This window comes from Glarea lozoyensis (assembly GCF_000409485.1).
Source record: "Glarea lozoyensis ATCC 20868 chromosome Unknown GLAREA12, whole genome shotgun sequence".
NCBI classification, from domain to species: domain Eukaryota; kingdom Fungi; phylum Ascomycota; class Leotiomycetes; order Helotiales; family Helotiaceae; genus Glarea; species Glarea lozoyensis.
In genome coordinates, this window is record NW_007360986.1 from 1,468,544 (window position 1) to 1,491,628 (window position 23,085).

At 47.0% G+C, this 23,085-nt stretch overlaps 7 protein-coding genes across 7 annotated transcripts; 3 read left to right on the top strand and 4 right to left on the bottom strand.

Moving 5' to 3' along the window:
* Window positions 1-921: 921 nt before the first annotated feature.
* Window positions 922-3,341, bottom strand: GLAREA_10905 (Zn2/Cys6 DNA-binding protein; the record flags this gene model as incomplete). The annotated part of the gene is made up of 5 exons (XM_008080004.1): window positions 922-1,601; window positions 1,646-2,223; window positions 2,274-2,741; window positions 2,790-2,916; window positions 2,960-3,341. The coding sequence occupies 5 exons, from the start codon at window positions 3,339-3,341 to the stop codon at window positions 922-924; spliced, it is 2,235 nt and encodes a 744-aa protein (XP_008078195.1).
* Window positions 3,342-3,606: 265 nt separating this feature from the next.
* Window positions 3,607-4,050, bottom strand: GLAREA_10906 (uncharacterized protein; the record flags this gene model as incomplete). The annotated part of the gene is made up of 1 exon (XM_008080005.1): window positions 3,607-4,050. The coding sequence occupies one exon, from the start codon at window positions 4,048-4,050 to the stop codon at window positions 3,607-3,609; it is 444 nt and encodes a 147-aa protein (XP_008078196.1).
* Window positions 4,051-5,276: 1,226 nt separating this feature from the next.
* On the top strand, window positions 5,277-11,098 carry GLAREA_10907 (Glutathione synthetase ATP-binding protein; the record flags this gene model as incomplete). Its single annotated transcript, XM_008080006.1, has 4 exons — window positions 5,277-5,901; window positions 5,954-8,301; window positions 8,367-10,994; window positions 11,042-11,098. The coding sequence occupies 4 exons, from the start codon at window positions 5,277-5,279 to the stop codon at window positions 11,096-11,098; spliced, it is 5,658 nt and encodes a 1,885-aa protein (XP_008078197.1).
* Window positions 11,099-12,127: 1,029 nt separating this feature from the next.
* Window positions 12,128-15,210, bottom strand: GLAREA_10908 (uncharacterized protein; the record flags this gene model as incomplete). Its single annotated transcript, XM_008080007.1, has 2 exons — window positions 12,128-13,002; window positions 13,107-15,210. The coding sequence occupies 2 exons, from the start codon at window positions 15,208-15,210 to the stop codon at window positions 12,128-12,130; spliced, it is 2,979 nt and encodes a 992-aa protein (XP_008078198.1).
* Window positions 15,211-17,540: 2,330 nt separating this feature from the next.
* On the top strand, window positions 17,541-18,640 carry GLAREA_10909 (uncharacterized protein; the record flags this gene model as incomplete). The annotated part of the gene is made up of 3 exons (XM_008080008.1): window positions 17,541-17,612; window positions 17,660-18,298; window positions 18,347-18,640. 3 exons carry the CDS (start codon window positions 17,541-17,543, stop codon window positions 18,638-18,640), a joined length of 1,005 nt encoding a protein of 334 aa, XP_008078199.1.
* Window positions 18,641-19,560: 920 nt separating this feature from the next.
* Window positions 19,561-20,743, top strand: GLAREA_10910 (Glycosyl hydrolase family 6, cellulase; the record flags this gene model as incomplete). Its single annotated transcript, XM_008080009.1, has 2 exons — window positions 19,561-20,215; window positions 20,262-20,743. 2 exons carry the CDS (start codon window positions 19,561-19,563, stop codon window positions 20,741-20,743), a joined length of 1,137 nt encoding a protein of 378 aa, XP_008078200.1.
* A 326-nt stretch (window positions 20,744-21,069) lies between these two features.
* On the bottom strand, window positions 21,070-22,484 carry GLAREA_10911 (Phospholipase C/P1 nuclease; the record flags this gene model as incomplete). The annotated part of the gene is made up of 8 exons (XM_008080010.1): window positions 21,070-21,118; window positions 21,166-21,476; window positions 21,524-21,628; window positions 21,808-21,819; window positions 21,866-21,922; window positions 21,972-22,121; window positions 22,170-22,249; window positions 22,373-22,484. The coding sequence occupies 8 exons, from the start codon at window positions 22,482-22,484 to the stop codon at window positions 21,070-21,072; spliced, it is 876 nt and encodes a 291-aa protein (XP_008078201.1).
* Window positions 22,485-23,085: the final 601 nt, after the last annotated feature.

Consider the following 23,085-nt stretch of genomic DNA (forward strand, 5'->3'; position numbering starts at 1 on the left):
ATTCTACCTTATTATTAAACGAACCCTTTACTATTCTACAACCACCCAAAAAATCCAATACTACTAGCAAGCCTAACAATATCCGTACAGTGACAGAACCTTGAAATTTTACCTAAAATTACTCTTCGCAATAACTCCCCTTAAGTGATAAGGACAAGGAATAGAACAAAACACAACACCCTAGAACCAGTAGTAAAGTAACCTCGTCTCAAATGTATATATTCAAAAATCAAACGCGAAAAAACTCATCGAGTAAGTAAACGACGACAACAAATTACTAAATTAAAGACACAAAAGACACACATCCCCCCCTAAAGAACTCACTAAAGATGTCATGCTTTTACCCAGCACTACAAAGATACCTACCACAACTCTAACCTCAAAATCCGGGTCTCGACTAGACAAAGTGCATTCACGTCCTTTACTCGAGATAATTTCTTCAATTAAATACCTTGAGGCATAAGGCGGTCTGTTTTAGATAATCTTCCCAACTAAACAAAATCAAATGAGACACGTGACTAGTTCAATATTGATGTCCTAACCCACCTCTATTACACACTCAGCCGCGTAGATGAACCCGAAGCGATCATATGAACTGGCGATTTTAGGACGATCATCCCAGCCCGCGAAATAACGATTACGAAGTTCAATTGCTGCCTATAAGCGCATTTCACAGACAACGCCCTTTCCCAATGCAACATGTCCGCATGCGAAAATTCCAAAACGCGGTAACATCCCATTAATATTACGAGAAAGTCCTCGGGAAGCGCCACGGAGTTCGTGAGTGCAATTGTGTCGAAGTACCGGTACATAGCAGGGGTAATTCATGTCCGACGTATTGATTGAAAACACCACAGAATACTTTTACCCCATACTCTGTACATGAATTAAAAAGTAATTGGTGAATACGTGATTATCCTACTACGAAGCTGGGTGGCCAAGTGCATTGAGATATCCATCGCTCACAGCGTCTTTTAGATCTTGATGTCCCAAAAGTACTGCATTAGCTTGGTCGCTTTCATTTTGAAGCTCACCCATGCTCTCATCTCCTTGCTCGGCTGCAGTCGCAAGGTCAGCCAGGCGACGCAGACCTAATTCGGCAGTTTCTGCCGTCGTGTTCTCTCCTCCAGATCGCTGTTTCTTACCAATCATTTCCCGTACAGCGACTTCAGAGCCTGGCAATATTGCATTGCTTTCAAGCAAAGACTTTAGGGCAAGATCGGCTGATTCCTTTGTATTTCCATCATCTAATAAATCAACAAGAGTTAAGCTTGCAATCCCAATACAGTAATTGGTAAGAGGGTTAATGTTGGTGGTCGTTTGTGTGGCGAGGTTTGCAATGTTCGAGGCGGCTGTCAGAAGTTGGGAACTATCAACTTCAGCAAGTCGAAGTTCCAATAAAATCCTCAAATGCCAGTAACACATCAGAACAGTTGGCGTACTATTTGGTGGATAGACCGTCGAAGGTAGTGATTCTCGCCAGCGTTCGAGTTCGCCTCTTAAAAGGGTATTCACTATTTGCAAAGGTTTTACCCCGAGGATTGGAAGATCTTCTGAAGCAAATGATGCGGCTTGAAAGTGTCCTAAGACAATAGAGAGGCCTAAAATGTCAGCGTTGGCATCAAACCTGGCCAGGACAACCTACGGGCAAGATGGTATACAGGATCACCCAGCAGAAATTGATCTTCTGGGTGCAAGACGAGACTCTCGTCAGGAATGATGGATGGCGTTGAAATGCTGGAGCTATGCCAACGTTCAAGAATGACGAAACTCCACCAAACCTTTCTGAAAAGATTGTCTTCGGAATCAGGATCATCTGCCAAGGGTTGCTGTTGAAAACTCCGCTTATGTAATTTGATTTCATAAGCCAATGAAACTGCTGTACTCAACCATATTGACCTTGATGACCCACTTGGTCCTCTCAAAGCGTTGTTAATATTTGCGATTGTTAAGAATAATAGAGTTTGAAGATATACCAAGTTGGATGATGTTGGACGAGAAGTGGGACTTTCGAGCTGCATCGATACCACTAGTTGGGTTGCCTGCTTGAGGTGGTACTGGGCGGATGATTGACTTGTGGGCATGGAGGATGACTCGACCGCAGCGCGTAACGAGTCATAAAAGACGTTCTTCAATTGATTTGAGCAAGCAGATACTCGAGTATTCAAAGACGCTTTGGATTGCGCTAGTACTGGGAAGACCGAATGTATTGTGTTGTAGTATCTAAACAGTAGTTAGCACCTGCATATCGCGTAGCCAGAGAGAGAACCTACCCATTCACGATGTTATCATCCCAATCAGCACTCTGCTCCAGTTGACCAAAGTCACCCGATTGGAAACCATCAAATGAACTGTTTTGACGAGCAACCTGATCTGGAGCTTTCTTCCAGTGAGGTGAAGGAGGAAGTCCATTTGGTGTATAATTGGAATCTCTAAACATATGAGGAACGGGAGCGGACTGAGGAGTATTGAATGCATTTGAAGGATCCTGGTGCTGTCGCGAGGGATCATATCCACTCGTGGGCCGTTGAAGTTGATACGAGGTACCAAAGTCAGCTGACATGTTCGAAAAGGTTCTCTTGCGACTGGTCATATCACCATGTGGTGGTGGTGACATTTCTTCGGACGCTCGACGCGGGATAGAGTTCTCTGGATGGCTCATATACGATGCCGAAGGAGATTCACCTGCATGGATGGCCCCTTCCAGATTGTGCAGTCGATCAGCGAGTTCCTTGATATATCTGGACAACGTGTTAGTGTATAACACTTGACGCGCTTCGAAGACCTACCCTTTACTTGGCCCCCTCTTCATGGGCACACGACTGAATTGACAAGCCGCGTTCACACGCTTGCAGCTGGTACATGGAGCACCGCTTTCGTCTGTCGCATCACATCGTATTTTCTTCCGCCGACATTCTACAACTGTCAGCATAATCCGGAGAAGAACTGCCAAACCCACCGTCGCAAGCCCGTGAAACCTTTGACCTTTTTCTTGGAGCCGTAGATCCAGCTGTCCCGGGATACTGTGCCACCAATTGGTCGAGTTGTCTCTGGGTGGGCTGTATGGGATGATGATGGTCCTCCTGCTCTTGGCCAAACTGTGGAATGCCGTCGTGTACCGTGACTTCTTGGTCTTCGCCCATGTTTCCACCTGGGCCGGCATTCATGGTTGGCGCGAGGCCACGCGAGAGCTGTGCGGTAAGCTGTAGCTCATCCGGGTTGGACATCTGGTGTTGATTATTTGCGGAGTAGAAGGGAGCAGCGCCATCAGCGGCGAGCGAGTTCGGCGAAGAGTAGGATTGCATATTCGGCGCGTCGCTCTTTGTACTCGAGTAATTCATATTCCTAGGATGTTCTCATGTGGGCAACGAAGCGGGGTGTCTATACCGGCAAAAGGAAGTTAGTTTCTGATATTGGAAACACCACCGGAATGACAGAGCTCTGGGTACTTTCGACAAGGCTATTTCGAATCGCAACAACACCAAGCGCACCGCTCACGTCCCGCGCGCCGGAGCACAGCTTCGTATCGGATTCCTTTGCATAGACCAGCACGCGTGTCTTGAAGATGCGACCGGTCTTGCGCAGCGAATTCTGCCTCAAGTGACTTCACTTACTGGGACTTGTCGCGCCTGCAGCCACACGCGATTGTGGTTGTGATCCAACCTTCAGCTCCCTCTCCCGTCCCAATCCCTTTCTCCTCCAAAGCGGGTGCCAGCCGGCACTGCGCAAGCAGCGTTGCGCGCGCGGTCCGGATCTTCGATTCGATTGATATATTATTTTGGCGGATGATCGATGCGAGAGCACGGGATTGATGGAGTTCGGCCAAACGTTGATGCGAATTGAAGTGGTTGGGTTGCTTGAGGTCGCGACGAATCTGCAGAAGAAGTCTGGCATGGGCTGGGTTGCACGTGATCGGGTCGTCTTGGCATCTGAGCTTCCCTGACTATATTCGGTGGTCCATTCTGATTCTGGCAGACGTCTTAAGAACAACAAGACACCAAGGACGAACATCCATATAGCATCAGCATCTCTATCTTCTAAGTTGATCATGCTGCTCTTCGCTGCGGCTACTCGAAGCTCATATGAACTCTCAACTGAGCATGGTCTTTACGCAAAATTCACCATCTCCCCTGTCTTCTTCATAGGCATACCGCACCATCAAACGACTCCGCATTCCCAACCAATTGACAAGGTAATATGTTTAAGCTAATCATCGACCAGAGTCTACTGCCGTTCCTGTTTCAAGGGCCGATTGTAGAGTCACGTCTTTTGTTCCCACAGGCTAAATCCAGGTTAATGAGACGGTGAGCTCTTAAGACCCGTGATCATTGCCTTCTTTCACTGCCGTTCAAAGGGCTGGGAATGGAGTATGCTGAAGGAGGTTCTGGAATAACTATCAATGGATCTCGCACCTGGAAGCATGGTAGAATGCGGTGTACATCGCCGCAAAAGAAATGGGGAAGAGGAAGCAAAGCAGTACACCCAAATTCCTCCGGACGGTTTTCATCTATACCTCAGCTCTCTGTTGCTTGTTTGCACGCTTATTCAATAAGTATCTTAAACGGTCAGGCTGAGGGATAGTTTGTCTACAACTATCGGTGGTCTAAGCGAGAACCGTGAATTGAAGCGACGATCGATCTTGGACCTGCCATGCCTAGCTGGGTGCCTACGTCTGAATCATTATATCAAGTTCGAACTAATGTGCAAATGTGTATGATCTGTTTTACAGCTTGTTCCCTCATACATACTCATGATTTAGGAGTTTAGTAGGGGTTCGGCCACAAACAGCTGGAGGTGTCTAACCGCAATTTGTATATACCATTTGTCGGTATTGGTAGGTCTACCTATAAGAAACCACCGCAGATGACAGTGCTCGAGAAATGCCATTAATAGATGACAAGTCAAACTGTAGATGCAAATACATACTGATTGTTAAAGAAGTCGCACGTGAAATGACACGACAGTACTCGAGTACAATTTCTTTCCTCCTGAGCATTCTCCCAGCATGACGTAATGTCCCATCCACCAATGCGGTGTCAAACCCTTGATGAGGCTGTTCTGCAAGGCTATGAAATTTCTTCATACAAACATTTTCATTGGCTTCAACGCTGTCACTATCCTGCTTTTGGCCCTCGGCATATCACCCCACCGGATTATCATCGGCCCGCTCACAATTTTTTCTTGCCTTTCTATCGCTCAGACATTTTGAACTTTTCTCGACCTGGAGCTCGTTCTTCAGCAATTTTCTTTTTAAAATCATCTCGATATACGGCGCCATGGTCGAGAAGGTCTACACCCCCGTGTCGGCACAAATCAGCGGCGACGAGACCTTGGTCAGTCTCGAGCTGCATGATGGTGTTGTTTACCAGGGTTACAGTTTCGGTGCAAAGAAGAGTGTTGCAGGAGAATTGGTGTTCCAAACTGGCATGGTGGGGTATCCCGAATCGATAACAGACCCCTCGTATCGTGGCCAAATTCTCGTCATCACGTTTCCTCTGGTCGGCAATTATGGTGTTCCCTCGAGGGAAACTATGGATGAACTTCTTAAAGATCTGCCAGCCCACTTCGAAGCATCAGAAATACATATTGCAGGTCTGGTCGTTGCGTCTTATGCCGGAGAGGATTATTCCCATTTCTTGGCTACATCTTCTCTGGGGACATGGTTAAAAGAGCAGGGAGTTCCTGCAATTTACGGCGTCGATACTAGAGCGCTCACCAAAAGAATCAGAGAGGAGGGAAGCATGTTGGGGCGAATGCTCCTGCAAAAAGAAAACCTCACCAACGGACATGCAAATGGAAACTCTAATGGCGCGATTGCGATCACATCTGGAAATGATTGGAGATCTGCTTTCGAGACGATTGAATGGGTAAATCCAAATACCAAAAACCTCGTTGCGGACGGTGAGTTTCTGCTTGAAGCCAGCCCATGTACAAGGGCTGACATTGGAAATAGTGTCGACATCCAAGCCCAAATTATATACCCCAGAGCCATCGACTGCTCGTAAACATCCATCTGGTCGAGCGTTACGTGTGTTATGCCTTGATGTCGGATTGAAATATAATCAATTGAGATGTCTTCTGAGACGCGGAGTCGAGGTTCTGGTTTGTCCTTGGGATTATGACTTTCCAGCTCTTGCGGGCAAGGACTTTGACGGTCTGTTTATATCAAACGGACCTGGTGATCCTGCCATGATGGAGAAAACCGTCAAGCATATTGCAATTGCCATGGCTGAGAATCGCGTGCCTATCTTTGGTATCTGCTTGGGACACCAGCTTTTGGCCAGGGCTGCGGGTGCTTCTACTTCGAAAATGAAGTTTGGAAACCGTGGACACAACATTCCGTGCACGAATTTATTGACTGGAAAATGTCACATTACGTCGCAGAATCATGGTTATGCTGTGGATGCCAGCAGCCTTCCAGCCGAATGGGAGGAGCTTTTCATCAACGCAAACGATGGAAGCAATGAGGGTATTAGACACAAGAACCAACCATATTTTAGCGTACAATTCCACCCAGAAAGCACACCAGGTCCTCGAGACACCGAGTTCCTTTTTGACGTCTTTATCGACACCATTGTCAGCACGACTGAAGACAAAAGCATGCTTTCAGCTCCGGTTACCTTCCCGGGAGGACAGGCCGAGGAGAACGCGAGACTCAACCCTAGAGTGGATGTCAAGAAAGTGTTAATCCTAGGAAGTGGAGGTCTCAGTATCGGACAAGCAGGAGAGTTCGATTATTCTGGAAGTCAAGCAATCAAGGCCCTGAAAGAAGAAGGAATTTTCACCATCTTGATCAACCCAAATATTGCGACAATTCAGACTTCCAAAGGATTGGCCGACAAAGTCTACTTCCTCCCCGTCACAGCCGATTTTGTGAGAAAGGTCATCATGCGCGAGCGACCAGATGCGATTTACGTGACTTTTGGTGGTCAGACTGCTCTCCAGGTCGGTATCCAATTGAAAGACGAATTTGAAGAGTTTGGCGTCAAGGTTCTGGGAACACCAATCGATACAATCATCACCACTGAGGACCGAGAGCTTTTCGCACGAAGCATGGAGTCAATTGGTGAGAAGTGCGCCAAATCTGCGTCTGCAAATAACACCGAGGAGGCCATGCGTGTTGTCAAAGATATTGGCTTCCCAGTCATTGTTCGTGCAGCATACGCACTCGGTGGGCTCGGAAGTGGATTTGCAGATAATGAGAATGAGCTCAAGGAGCTATGCAACAAGGCATTTGCAGCCAGTCCTCAGGTTTTGATCGAGCGAAGTATGAAGGGATGGAAGGAAATCGAGTACGAGGTTGTTCGAGATTGCCGCGACAATTGTATCACGGTCTGTAACATGGAGAATTTCGATCCGCTTGGTATTCATACCGGAGATTCTATCGTGGTCGCCCCTTCGCAGACTCTTTCCGATGAAGATTACAACATGCTCAGAACAACAGCCGTGAATGTCATCAGGCATCTTGGTGTCGTTGGAGAGTGTAACATCCAATATGCACTCAATCCATTCTCTCGGGAATATTGCATCATCGAAGTCAATGCCAGATTGTCAAGATCTTCTGCCCTAGCATCAAAGGCAACCGGGTATCCTTTGGCTTTCATCGCGGCAAAACTTGGTCTTGGTATTCCTCTAAACGAGATTAAGAATTCAGTGACCAAAGTCACTTGTGCTTGTTTCGAACCTTCGCTCGACTACGTAGTTGTGAAGATGCCAAGATGGGACTTGAAAAAGTTCGTGCGGGTGTCGACACAATTGGGTTCTTCCATGAAGAGTGTCGGGGAGGTGATGAGCATTGGAAGAACTTTCGAAGAAGCTATTCAGAAAGCCATTCGTGCTATAGATTTCCACAACCTCGGCTTCAACGAGACAACGACGGCCTTGATGAAAATCGATGATGAGCTTCAGACACCTTCGGATCAACGTCTGTTTGCTATTGCGAACGCTATGCACTCTGGATACTCGGTTGAGAAGATCTGGGAGATGACCAAGATCGACAAGTGGTTCTTGAGTAGACTCAAGGGGTTGAGTGATTTCAGACAGAAGATGTCGACTTATACGGCTCGTACCGTGTCACACAACATTCTTCGACAGGCCAAGCAACTCGGTTTCTGCGATCTTCAACTAGCCAAATTCTGGGGGTCAACTGAGTTGGCAGTGAGACGTATGAGAGTTGAAGCTGGTATCGTTCCGGTTGTCAAACAAATCGATACGGTTGCTGCAGAGTTTCCAAGTTACACAAATTATCTCTACCTTACCTACAACGGCTCAGAGAGCGACGTCACATTCAACGATCACGGTGTAAGTAACCTAGGCAGCCCCTTTAGATGCTTCCTGTCGATATTATTTTGCTAATCATATTGCAGGTTCTTGTTCTCGGTTCTGGTGTCTATCGTATCGGATCGTCTGTCGAGTTCGATTGGTGCTCGGTCAGAGCAATCAGAACTCTCAGAGAGACTGGCTTCAAGACAGTCATGGTGAATTATAATCCTGAGACCGTAAGCACTGATTATGACGAAGCAGACAGGCTTTACTTTGAGAACATCAACCTCGAGACCGTTCTAGATATTTCCCAAATCGAGTCGTCTGGTGGAGTTCTCATTTCGATGGGTGGACAAACACCAAACAACATTGCGCTTCCCCTTCACCGTCTGGGCGTCAAGGTCTTGGGTACCTCGCCGGAAATGATTGACAATGCAGAAAATCGGTACAAATTCTCTCGTATGCTTGACCAAATTGGTGTCGACCAACCAACGTGGAAAGAGCTCACCAGTTTCGAGGAAGCTAAGAGCTTCTGCAATACTGTATCATACCCTGTTCTCGTCAGACCTTCATATGTTCTGTCCGGGGCTGCCATGAACACGGTCTATTCGGAAGCGGATCTTGAGGCTTATCTCAAACAAGCTACTGATGTTTCTAAGGATCACCCAGTGGTTATCACTAAATATATTGAGAACGCGAAAGAAATAGAGATGGACGCCGTTGCCCAGGGCGGTCGGATGGTTGGCCACTTCATTTCTGAGCATGTTGAGAATGCCGGTGTTCATTCCGGGGATGCTACGTTGATACTCCCCCCACAGGATCTTGAAGCCACGACCATCCGAAGAATTGAGGAGGCTACTCGCAAAATAGGAGCTGCCCTGAACATCACTGGTCCTTACAATATCCAATTCATCGCCAAGGATAACGACATTAAGGTTATTGAGTGTAACGTTCGAGCTTCCCGATCATTTCCTTTCATCTCAAAGGTGATGGGTGTCGATTTAATTGAGCTAGCAACTAAAGCAATAATGGGAGTGCCTTTCATGGCATACCCTCCAACTTCGTTGCCAGATAACTGTGTGGGCGTCAAGGTTCCCCAGTTCAGCTTTTCCAGACTCTCCGGGGCCGATCCAGTTCTTGGTGTCGAGATGGCTTCCACTGGTGAGGTTGCTTGCTTTGGTGCGAACAAGTACGAGGCATACATCAAGGCACTCATCTCCACGGGTTTCAAGCTACCAAACCGGAATATTCTATTTTCCATTGGTTCTTACAAGGATAAGAAAGAGCTGCTTCCATCTGTGGCCACACTACACAAATTGGGCTACAAACTCTTTGCTACCGCTGGAACAGCCGATTTCCTGCAGGAGCATGATATACCAGTTCAGTATCTTGAGATTTTGGGCAAGGATGAGGATGACCAAAAGTCGGAATACTCTTTGACACAGCATCTTGCAAACAACATGATTGATTTGTATATCAATCTACCTTCCGCCAACAGATACCGAAGACCAGCGAATTACATGAGTAAAGGCTACAAGACTCGACGTATGGCTGTCGATTATCAAACCCCTCTTGTCACCAATGTCAAGAATGCGAAGATTCTCATTGAGGCCATTGCAAGGCAATTCCCCATGGATATTAGCGATATCGATGTTCAAACAAGCCTCAAGCCTGCCATTTTTGCTGATAATGCATCAGAAGCTACAAATGTTTCTACATTGGGTCCCGCGAGTCGATCAAGATTCCTGGATGGGGCTTCATCACAAGCTCCTCAGCGAGACATTGCTGCTCTGGATATGAACGGCTCAACCTTGTATCCTCAACCCACATTTTCTTCTTCTTTGCGACAACTTTTAGGACAATCTCCATTCAAGGATCAACACGTTTTGTCAGTCAACCAATTCAAGCGTCAAGATCTTCATCTGCTATTCACAGTTGCGCAAGAGATGCGAAAAGGTGTTGAGAAGGAAGGTGTCTTGGATGTTCTCCGTGGCAAGCTTCTTTGTACAATGTTCTTTGAACCATCGACACGTACTTCTGCTTCTTTCGATGCTGCTATGCAGAGACTGGGAGGTCGTACTGTGTCAATTGCAACCGCGCATTCAAGCACCCAGAAGGGGGAGTCCCTCGCTGATACTATTCGTACGCTTGGGTGTTATGGTGATGCAATCGTTCTACGACACCCCGACGAAAGCAGTGCGGACACAGCTGCCAAATTTTCACCTGTTCCAATTATCAATGGTGGTAATGGTAGCAAGGAGCATCCAACACAGGCGTTCCTTGACCTTTTTACCATTCGTGAGGAATTGGGTACAGTGACTGGTTTGACCATTACCTTTGTGGGTGATCTTCGTTTCGGTCGGACAGTTCACTCTTTGGTCAAACTTCTCCAGCATTACGATGTCAACATCCAGCTAGTCTCACCTTCTGCCCTCTCACTTCCATCTGAGATTGTTGATATTATCAAGACGAAGCCAGGACAACTACGTGTTGTGTCGACCGAATTGACACCAGAGATCGTCGCCCAAAGTGACGTTCTTTACTGCACCCGAGTACAAAAAGAACGATTCTCTGATCTTGCAGAGTACGAAAAGTTGAAGGATAGCTTCATCGTCAGCAACGAGACGTTGACAAATGCCAAGCCTCATATGATTGTCATGCATCCGCTACCACGCAACCATGAGATTGCAGAGGAGGTGGACTTTGACCAGAGAGCTGCGTATTTCAGACAGGTATGTTTTTGCATCAGTGATTGAATTCTTTGGCTAACCTTTTGTAGATGAAATATGGGCTGTACTGCAGAATGGCTTTGTTGGCTTTGGTCATGGCTCCGTGAGTGGTAGTATATAAGTGAGCGGCGTTTGGGGGGGGTAAAAAGTGATATTGTTATTTTGGTGTTGATATGGTGTGTTGGAGCGGAGTTTAGTGCTAGATGATGATAAATCTTAAAAATATTTCAAGCGTGTCATTGTTTGTCCCGACGAGTTGGCTTGTCAAAAGTGAATTGCTGTGTGGTTGATGGCGACGGTCTTGTGGGTTGTCGAGACATGGTTACTCAGTTTGGTTGACGCATTATCGTGCATTTTGTGTATTGATTTGACGCATTATCGGATATTTCGTCTATTGACTTGAGAAATTTGAATTTTTTGCATTACGAAGCTGATTACGTCGGGCGATCTAGGAGCCATTACCCGTTGACTCGGCCATGATCAGTTCCTTTATGGGGCATAGAAAAGACGACGGTCACTCAATTCGGTTGAAGCAATATCGTAAATTTGCTCTACGGAACGGACGCATCATTGGGTGTTTCGTCTATTGATTTGAATAACCTAGATTTCGTGGGATGGATTCTGTTAGATTAGAGGTTACTAGAGTAATAGCTAGCGAGTTATCTATTTAACTTATTAGCTAAGAGGCTTCGGTGTACTTGTACTTATTTCGTCTATGGCTACATTTCATTAACTAATATTCCACAGGATTGTATATTTATTAACACCAATATTCATATTATAACCTTCCCTCTTATCTTCTTTAACTCTGGAATAATCGCGGCTGGGACAGACCTGTCTATATAAGCCATAATTCACAGCTTAGGTTATGGCCTTACGGGTTATGTTTGAGCAATCAAGAAAAATAGAGACGTGGTGTTGAATACGGTGGAGAGTCAAACATACAATATAGGCAAATTCAAATGAGATTAGTGTACATAAGTTGAGCGGACTTTGATTGTCGTAGCTCTTCATGTTCATGGTGACTTGTCAGTATGAAGACCCAGATGAGTAAATCTTAGTTTGAAGGACTTTTCTCTAAATAGTGTACAACCAATATTCGTTTATACAATCATAAAATCTCTATCTCTACAAAATTAATGATTAACACTCAACCCCCTCATCCCCCTCTCAACCTCCCCAACAAACCCCCCACTAGACGCCGCACTCGAAGCCCTTGACCTCCTCTCCCGTATCCTCCTCAAAGCATTAGTAGCCTCCCCACCCCTCACCGGTTCATACCCAGCACTCCTCACCCTCCCATCATCCAACCGATACTCCTCCTCCCTAGCCTCCCACCCGACATGCTGTCCCCTAGCTGCATGCTCCTCGTGGCTATACCCCCCATCATACCCACTATCCCTATTGAACCTACTCCTCAGATTCCCCTCGCCAATCTTCCGCGCAAACGTCTCGCTGCGCGGGATGTTGTTCGTGTCGCTCTCACTACGCGTATGGCCGTGCCGTTGCTCGCCATTGAGATAACGCTCCACGCCTTGGAAGATATACTGGATCTGTCCGTTGGCGGTCTCAAATACTGGAGGGTGACGCCAGACGTACTCGGTGCGTGGATAGCCCTCTGGCGTCATGTATGTTTTCTTGCTCGTCAGTACAGGTTCAAGCGTGCTTGTTCCACCGACCACATGGGATGTAGACGAGGAAATTTTATCCGAATTGTGCGATCCGTTCGCGGCGGTTGACCAGAGTGAATTCGAACGGCCTCCCGTGCCTGTTTGCACGATTGCCCAGTTTTGACTCGGACTATGCTGGGAAGTTCGACCTGGGATCAGATGCTCGGGGACTTCACGAAGGCCTTTTCCGTCGGGCGTCGGGACGTAGTGTTTTGTTGGTAAGACGACGGTCTCGATGACGGGCAGGATGCGGTGGAATACATCGTGTGTGTGGATCTCGCGGGTAATGACTTCTTCGAGGACTTCGCGGAGGGTGGGGATTACTTTTTCGTGCGTGACGGCTAGATGAGTGTATTAGCGAGAGTGGCATTCTGTCTGTTCTGAATCTTGTCATGCTCGTAATGCTAATGTCATGCTCGTGATGCTGGTTTGCTGGCGTTCAAACGAGGTAATGGCATTGGTTTGTTGGAACGGTTGGATGAGCGATTGGACCTCGTATATGGCGGACTGGTTGGTGACCACGGAGAATGAGGAGTAGGGGGTGAAGATGTACCAGGTAATTGTCTTGTAGTCACCGTAGTGTCTACCGTGTTGGTCAAATCCACTATGCCATCTAAACTTGGAGGTTCTGAAGCTCCTTCTATGATATAGTTCTCCCGCTTCTCTCGAGGGCTTTGCGGAGGAGAGGCTGTCGATGAATAGGTGGAATAGCTTGCTGATCCATTGCTGGAATTTCCTCTTCGATGGGATCCCACTACCGTGCCTTGACTCGACATCGAGGATGTCCGATGATACCAGTACGGGCTTCGAACGATGGTGGAGCTCGAAGTCTGTCTGAGACGCCTGGGACTAACTATAGGAGAGGGAGCCGCGAAGGTGTTTGCGGTCGGAGACTCAACACTTGGAGTTCCTCTTGCTACCAGTTGCTCGCCGCGAGGGAGAAAGAACGACTGTTCCTGAGAATAGATGGAAGAAGTCCGATTCAATGCAAATAATTTGTTGTAGAAAGATGGAAATGTGGGGGTGGGATCAATAGAATCTACAAAAGCAACGAGAGTGGAAGATTCTTCTTCTATCGAGCTCCGTGACAGTGTAGATCCAGACCTAACGATTTGATCCCTACTACGGCCCCGGACGGGAAGGGAGGGCATTGTGAGTTTGCCATCGTCATCGTACCCTCGATTAGCTGAATAGGATCGACTAGTCACCGAATCGGTTCTTGGAGGGAAGCTAGTCAAAGGGCCAGAACTGTCCGCTGCAGCAATGGCTCGAACGATGGATGGTGACTCGCTAACCCCTAGAATAGCAGATGAGGACGAGGGAGCTGGAGAGTTCCGAGAGAGCGTTGCGGCGCGGGCTGCTGGGGCGACTGCAGGCGTCAGGGCCTGGAAATATTGCTTTTTCAGTGTGTCGTCAGTGGGCGGCGATCCGGGCGTGGATTGGCCTAGAGTGCTGTCTGGAGCTTGGCGAGTCGACGCAGAGCCGAGGCGGTGGTGGTAATTCACGATTGGTCTTAGGCCGGAGCTCGACAATTTGGGAGTAATTTTTGAAGAAGAATATTCTCTTCTCGTGGGTCCAGAAACCGCTATGCCAACATCTTGTTTCCTTGCTAGGCTGGTGTTGCTGCCATTCCCGTTCAGATAAAGTGACTTGAGGTAGCCGAATTCTGGCGAATTCAGACCCAGGTGGGCGATGATATTTCGATCCGCGACATCTTCGCCGTAATTCCTCGTCCCAAGCGCCTGTGTACGGTTCTGCGACCGTTCTCGGTCGTGTCTTATTGTCGAATGCGCATCGAAGAGGTCGACATGCGCTTTTCGAGAGAGTCGGGTCGAGGGAAAGATGTGCGCGAAGCCTTCGGGAATTGCTTGAGAAGAAGGATATCGCCTGACTTTACGCTGCATACTGCCAGAGGCTGATTTTGATCTCGGCCGTGGAATCGGCATTGGTGGAGGTATCGGTGGTGGTGCGGGTATCGAGACATTGCTTGCTGACTTGCTAGATTTGTTAGAACGCACCGAATCTTTTCTCTTATGGCTGAAGAAATTGGGAGGTGATTTCATAGAGAATCCCGATCTCGTCCTCCCCAAATCGCTGGTACTCCGTTCATGCTTCGGAGCATCATTTGAAGCTGTTTGCGCTCTCGTGGGTGGGGATTCGGTTTCTACCTTTCCAGCGCGCGATTTGTATTTGGAACGATTCCTTGACAATGAGAAAGAAGTGCGTGATGCGATGCTTTGTATCGAGTTTCTTCTTGTTCTCGTCTTTTGGATCTCCTGCAATATATTCGGTCCATTCCCTGCCACTGGATATGATCCCGTTACGGGAGGAGTCGCTGCCACTGCCGCATTGTATGAATGTCCTTGTAGTAATGGACGCCCGATTTCGAGACGATCAGCACTCTTTGCGTTTGCATGGTAATGACGGCGGGAGGTGGATGAAGTTCCTGCTTGTCCTGAACGCGAAGTCGCGTTGGAATTTTCGGCCTGTTTATTTACAGTGTTGTTGTTTTTGGCTTTTGCCCTGCCAAATATTTCCCGAATTCCCATGTTCGTGATCGCCTCAGGGATATAAGTTCTCCAGGTCCAGATTGGGAGCGCGTAAATGAGGGCCAAGTGCATGCATGGGCATTACGACGCAAATGAAGCTTTGAGCATGACAACTCAACATCACGCGTTATGGAGTTATGAAAATTGACAACAAACCGTTATGGATGGAATTTTGACAGCTTGTCGAGCGGGAGACTACGCTATCAGCTTGACATGAGCTCCCAACCTCTTTGGGAGCTTCAATTTACCTATCAGCGGGTACGCACTGGTGTCGGCGATGCATTTTCCTCTATCAAACACACAAAAGCATTTGACCAACCAGATTTGTGTTGCTGGAGTGATGTGCAGTTGGGAATTGACCTAGTGGCTTGTCATGCGTACTAAACTTACAATGGTTAGAATACCCCCATTCTATGGAATTTAAGATGATCTGACTGGCCACTTTTCCTCAAAATGAATGCAGTTCGTCCCAGCTCGTTTGGGAGATGTTGGGTTTGAGCCATTTTTCACTTGGTGGACGGCGATGGGTGTTGGAGATCATCGCTGGGCTTGAATTGAAGTTTTTGAGTTGATGGATGAGGTTTTACCTCTGCTGATATCTTGCAGACTCAAGTGCACAGAGCATGCCGCAGTTATTTTTGTGTTTTTCTTTTTGCGCATCTTACCAGCGAGACTCGCGAAATGCTATTGGAAACACGGATATTATATACTTTACGATAACCAAAAGCCCGCAAATGGCTTCTGATTAGAATTAGTCCGGTTCATAGACTTTACTGCAAGTTTGCTTTCTAGTATATCACGAATACGATTGAGGAGTGCAAAGCTAGAAGCTGAATAGCCGTTTCATCGCTGGATGGACCCCACTGACAATCTCTCAAGGACAAAGATTTCAAATATACTGTAAGCGCGCTTGGATCGAAATTAAAGTTTGACTATCAGATACAGTTTGCTTTCGGGTTTCAAGCCGGCCATCTGTCGGTCACGGTGGTGGCTCTTTTTGTAAGAAAATATGGCGATGAAAAAAGGCATAGAAGTAAAGAAGGTAGGAGGAATTCAATAATGAAGAGGTGTTGATTCTTTTTCCAGAACAAGGAGAGCGTATTAGATGTCCACACAGAGCAATTCTTTGCTTGGCTATTTAGCTAACAATGACGTGACCAAATTCTCGGGGAATCCAGTTAGAGTACCATGACCCACGAACAACAACACAACACTTGACAACACAACAATTACTTTTTCGAAATCTAATATTCGGAGATTGTGATGACTTTAATTTCAAGTTGTGGTGTTGTACTGTACTTATCCACACAAATGCACATGAAATTTCAGCCCCATGATGTAACCTTACCACAACAAGTGGTTAGCGGTGGCAATCATGGAGATCACTGGAAACGAAGATCACGATCTAAAACCCCAGAAAGGAGACACGCTTCCATGGAACAGGTGAGCTCCTGTGTAGATCTCCCGGCCAGAACTTATTCCGAGGCAGGGTTTTTGGAGTTGCATTCTTCGTTAACAAATCGTAGATGTGTTCGGTCACTCCGCCAAAACAACTCACACTGCAGTATTGACGTGGATCTCTGTACCTCGTCGAGCTGAAATCTGAGCCTAGACCAGATAGATGTACAATCCCGCGGAGGCCATCGAAAATTGGAAACTGAGAGCAATTGTTTAGGAGCTACCGTACCATCGCCACCGATATTGAAGCTGTTTCCGGAAATCAGGTGCAAAAACGCAATCGTACGTACTCTCTCATGTTGGTCGCGGCTTCTTTACCAATGATATTGCTCGTGGAGCCCTGCTGTTCCATGTTTCTTAGCGCCGCTATTGCTGTTTATCCCGCCGTCCGTTCTTAGTCGATGTATCGCGACATCATTGCTAAGGACTACCGAATCATAAAGTCCATACATGTGTACACTCCATATTTCCGAGACAGCCTTAGGAAACCAAGGACTGGGATGAACGGTACAATCTCGTGGTTTGATGAGAAGATTTCAAAGGGGCCATTATTCAACTTTACCTCCCTGACGTGGCTTGACACCATTCCAGTCTAGATTCGATGCAGTAGTCTCTACAATGCCGTTCAAGCTTTCCCGGTCCACTTGTATGGCTGGATATCAAATTTATCGTCATTGATGATGTAGTGGTTGTGACCCCTCTTAGAGGGGTAAGTGTTCATGCTACCTGCCTTGTTTACATGCCTTTACAACTTATATAATTGACAATCCTACCATTATTTCCTCCTCATACCACATTTGATACCCATCTCATAATCATCATAATCAACACACACAACTTAAACTTTACAACAATCAACTAAATCAATCAAAATGGATAAAGCCAAGCAAGCCGTTTCAGGATTCCTCGCCAAGGATGGAAAGCATGACACCACTGTCCACGAGGTTAGTTTTCGATTCGGCGCTCAAGGTGGTGTTTACTAACAGTTCAGACCATCAACCCAGCTGTCGTCAACGAGCACGTTACTCGTACTCAGTTGAATGAGCAACAGACCGCCATCGATCGTGAGGTACACCAAGACCACTACCACACCTCTGTCCAGCCTGTCCAGGATCGTGAGGTTCTCCCAGAGCAACACACCCACCAGATGGCAGGTGTTGAGCACCGTGAAATCAAGCACGGAAACGATGATCACGTCAAGCAGCGTCTTGCTGCCGAGGCTGCTCAATTCAAGAACACCCGCGAGGTTGGTGAGGTTCAAACACAAACCGCTGCTGGTGCTACCGTCGCTGGTGAGCACGTTCACCACCACGTCCACGAGAACATCCAGCCAGTGATCCAAAAGGAGACCATCCAGCCATCTGTTGTCCACACCACCGTCCCAATCCACGAGGTTCACCAGAACGAGGCCAAGCACCACACAGCCACTCAGCTTCCAGCTGTCAGCTTGAGCGAGTTCAAGAGCCAAGGAGGTCACCTCGGCGGTCGTGAGGAGCGTACAGATGCTTTCCAGGGTGAGCCAAGATCTGTTGGAGGAACTCTTGGTGGTAAGGGTGCTCACGGCACCACTTCTCTTACCGAGGAGGGTGCTGGTCGCCACGGACACTCTTCTACTACCGGACCACACAGCGTAAGTTTTCTCATCCAACGTTTGTAATTTTTTCTCTAATGTCCCCAGTCAAGCGCCATGAACAAGGCAGACCCACGTGTGGACAGCGATCTTGACGGATCCCGAACTGTCGGTCAGACCGGCTCAAGCAACTACACCACCAGCGGAGCCCAGAACCCATCATCAGGTATTGGATCAACTTCAACAGCACCACGCACAACTGGAACTGGTGTCGGACACACCACATCAAACACCACCCACGGGTCTCACGGATCTGAGACTAAGCACAAGCCAAGTTTGATGGATAAGCTCAACCCAAAGGTTGATGCTGATGGAGATGGAAAGGCTGGTTTCATGAAATGAGCGAATAATTCGGGATTCATTCTTGACCTTGTATAATTAATAGGAGTAATGGTTTTGTCTCATTCCGAGCGATAGCCGAAGCGAATATAATTTGATCCATATATGTTTGAGTAGTTTTGTCACAGTAAATCATTATGTAGTAAGTCATTGTGCATCGATTTGAAACTAATTCTAAGTGTGCACCATGGGAATGATATGTGCTCAGTCTTCCTCGTTCGTAACAGCGTTCGTAACACATAATATTGCTTTCTTATTCCAAGTCCCACTGGACTCCTTGGGTTTGAAGCCGAACTGCCTTGGTCGCAACTCCGATGATCACATCCAAATAGCCGAGACGTCATCTTTTTGGGAAAGACACGAGTGTCAGAGCTGCTTCATAACGCAGTGCCTTTTGCCATTCATTATAATTAGCATTGAAGGGATCTTTTAAAGGTTTGCTCCAATGACAGTTTCTTCCAGCACGTGTGAGGCTGTTGAATTTCGCAGGTGTTTCAATTTTGGTAATGGCTAAAATCGCACGGGATGGCGGCTCTTTCGCCGAACAACCTCTTCATGCCCCTTATCCTCCCTCGTAAAAAAGTAGCTATCTACATTTAACCGAATAGGCCGAGTAGACTAAGATTCTTTTTGTCGTTCGATGGGATTGCGCAACCGCTGGTCATGTATGATATCTCAGATTTCCCCACATTTGTGCCTGATCGATCTGCTTTCACCAAATTCGGGATTGTGTACCTTTATCCGCTGTACCTTGGAGCAGAATGTGTTTCTTTGAATCAGCCTCTACGATACTGAAACTACCCGGTGTAAAGTCGGGCCTTTTTAAGGGTAGATTGATGCCATCAAGCTCAATCAACGTGGTGGAAGTGGCATATAAAGAGGTTCAAGATTGCATCAATTGACCACCATCCAATATCCTCATCATGAAGTACATAACAGCCACCGCGTTGCTCGTCGTAGGTGTTTTGGGCCGCCCAATGACCAACACGACGGATACAAATCCATTCATCGGAAAAAACTACTTCGCAAACTCAGGATATGCCGCAAAATTGGAAACCACAATCAAAGCATTCCTCGCCAAAAACGATACTTTGAACGCAGCTCGAGTCAAAACCGTACAAAAAACAGGAACCTTCGTCTGGGTGACCACCGTCAGTGGACTAGATGCCATCGACAAAACCATTGCCGAAGCACGCGCTGAGCAACTCCGAACTTCGCAAGAGCAGATTGTCCAATTAGTTCTCTATGATCTACCAGATAGAGATTGTTCAGGCGGAGAATCAGGCGGCGAATTTTCATCCACGGCCAATGGATTGGAGCTTTACAAGACGACATTTGTCGACTCATACGCGGCTCGCGTTAAATCCGCACCGGATCTGACGTTTGCTATTATCCTAGAGCCAGATTCCCTGGGAAATCTTATCACGAATCAAAACGTTCCGTTTTGTGCTAACGCGTCGGCCATTTATGAGGAGGGGATTGCGTATGCGATCTCGCAGTTACAGGCACCGCATATTTCGTTGTATATTGATGCTGCTCATGGTGGGTGGTTGGGTTGGGATGGGAATCTTGGACCTTGTACGTATACAATCTTCTGTCAGATTCTGATGCTAACATTATGTAGCTGCCGCCGAATTCGCCAAAGTCGTAGGACTCGCCCAAAATATCACCGCTGGAGCCACGATCCGCGGGTTTTCAACCGACGTCTCGAATTTCAATCCATATATCGCAAATCCACGTGCAAACTACACGGAATGGTCTAACTCATTCGATGAATTCAACTACGCTAAATCTTTGAGCCCGCATCTCATCGAGAATGGTCTTCCGGCGCACTTCATCATTGATCAAGGAAGAAGCGGACTCCAGAATACCAGGGATTCTTGGGGTGAATGGTGTAACGCTGTTGCTGGGTTTGGAATCAGACCGACTACTGAGACGAATAGTACGTTGGTTGATAGTATTGTTTGGGCGAAGCCGGGAGGTGAGTCGGATGGAGCTTGTGGGCCTGAGGTGGAGGGGACGAAGGGTCCGAATGCTGGGTTATGGTGGGATGAGTATGTGCAGATGTTGGTTAAGAATGCTGAGCCACCGTTAGAGATTAACTAGATTCTAGATTGGTTGGATCTAGATTGTATATAAGAGTTGGGGATATTGAATAGCGAATTTTGAATAAGAATATGGTTTTGAGTGAGTTGGAGGTTGGACCTGTGACTTAGTCCGTTTCACAGATTCAAGGAATGAGCTGTCTCAAATAGAAAACTGACATGAAGATTGAATAGATCATGCTGTCCGTAGGTGTTGCGACTCTCAAGTGATGGAGGGAGACCGAGGGTGAAAGAGCATGTGAAAGAGAAGACAGATGATTCGGGACGTAAACTGTGTGCTTGAGCTAATATTATATCATTAACGCGTGAGACTACATTCTGATCCACTCAAAATCCAACATTACTAGCTGTAATCAAGTTCAACCATCCCGCGAGTCTAAAATTGTTAGCCGTAAATCCTCATTCAAAAATATCTCAACATACCTGTAACCAGCCTTCGCAATCTGAAGTTGAACAACAGGAAGTGCCTCTGCGTAATATTCGCCTCCAAGATCAACAGCTTCAGTCGCATTTCTTCCATCTGGCAAGACAGCACTGCAAACATATGAATTGGTATCCCGTGCCCACACCATGCTTGATGCTACAGGGTCGCTCAATTTAAGCCCATCAAGCCATGAAGCGGAAGCCTTGCTGTAAGCCCCGTATTTGATAGTCTCGGTAAGATTGGTCGCCCACGTTTTGGCGTTCACAAAACTAGCTGTCCCGGCGAATTTCTGAGGAATCGATGTATCCCACTACATCAAGTTAAACCAAGCGCGGGAAAGATGATTGAGGGACGTACCACAGAATGAAGGTTCGTGCTGACGCCGTCGAACTTTACTTTGATGCCATTTCCACCAAGCTCAAGGTTCTCGTCGTGTAGTGGCTGATGGATGTCGCCCAGGAACTGGACAGAATTTATAAGTACAATGACTGAGTTCTACGTTGTGACCATGATGGGAGAATGGTGGATAGCAAGAGTCTCTTCAAGAGAGAGGCTAGATTTCCGTGCCGTGATCGGAATGAGGTGGGGATTGTGGTTGGATGGATTGAAGTAGGAATACAGGTTATGATATCCCGACTTACGTGAACGATCATCTGGGCGTGTTAGTATGTGGTACTGTATGGATTTGAGACGAGTTACCTTTGCTGCTAAAGCTACATCTGCTGCCTTGAGTCTTCTGTTTTGAACTCGTTGAGTCTGGAATGGATTAGCTCGAGCGCGAAAATCCCGAAAACGTAGCGCGTACGTAGTTGCTGATAGCGCTCACGACACAACCTGCAGCAGTGCAATCACGTTCAAAGTCAACCCCACATGATTCTGGTGGGTTGTCCAAAGCATCGATGTAATGAAATGGCGCTGTGAATGTTCCCGCAGCGGTTGAGCGATAAGAATCAGCCTGTCGACTTGTTAATATTTGATTTTGATGAATAACTGTGAGACTGACATATGCTGCAACTGAGGCTAGGTAATCGGCACTGGTGTCTCCTAGAATTGCTTGGAATTTGGCTTGTGTAGCATTTGTTACTGTTGTGGTGGTTAGCGGGGTCACATCGCAGCCCGTTATTGCATAGCCTCTAACAACTGTCCAGATTTGACGATTCGAATACTGGCAAATGATTTTAGAAGCAGAGAGATAGAGTAGCCTACCGAAATTCGAGGCAATATATCCTACAGTATAATGACCAAGCGCTCCCCAGCACGCAGCTTTCTGTACCGCAGAAGCGAGGATCAATAACGAAATGGAGCTGAGGTTCTTCATTTTGAGAGATTTCGAGGACAACCTGTTTCACGAATTCTCAACAACGGAGGAAGTCTAGAATATATATTTCCAAGAGGCGAATAGCGCGTTCGGGTTATTTCTCCATTGAGAAGGAGCAAAACCCCACAGCCAACGGATCGAAATGTTTCTTGAATAAGCTTTCGAAAGTTATTGAGGCTGATGGATTTCATGCAGGAACGGGATAATCGAGAGGCGAATCAATTCCTTCGTGCTGCTGTTTGCAACATTATTGGTCGCTTAACCACCTTCCCCTTTCGCTTATCGCCTCTGGGGTTTGGGGCGTGCCGAATATGATTGCTACGAACGGTGCGATAAGTGGTTGAGGGGAAGTTGGTAATACCGGCGAGGGACGTTAATGCAGCTTAAGGCATGGTTATCTTCTCGATTAGGAATGAGGGGTTGGTCTACCTATCGAGATGAAGATTTTGGAGGTTTACATGGCGGTGACTAGGTTGGCGGCGGCGAAACCCGAGAATCTGGAGCTCAGAAGTGGTACATGGTAATGGTGAAGCATCGTGACAGGATGAGAAGAGAAAATGATTCTAAATGATGATTTGAGGGTAAGAAGTCGGTGTTGATG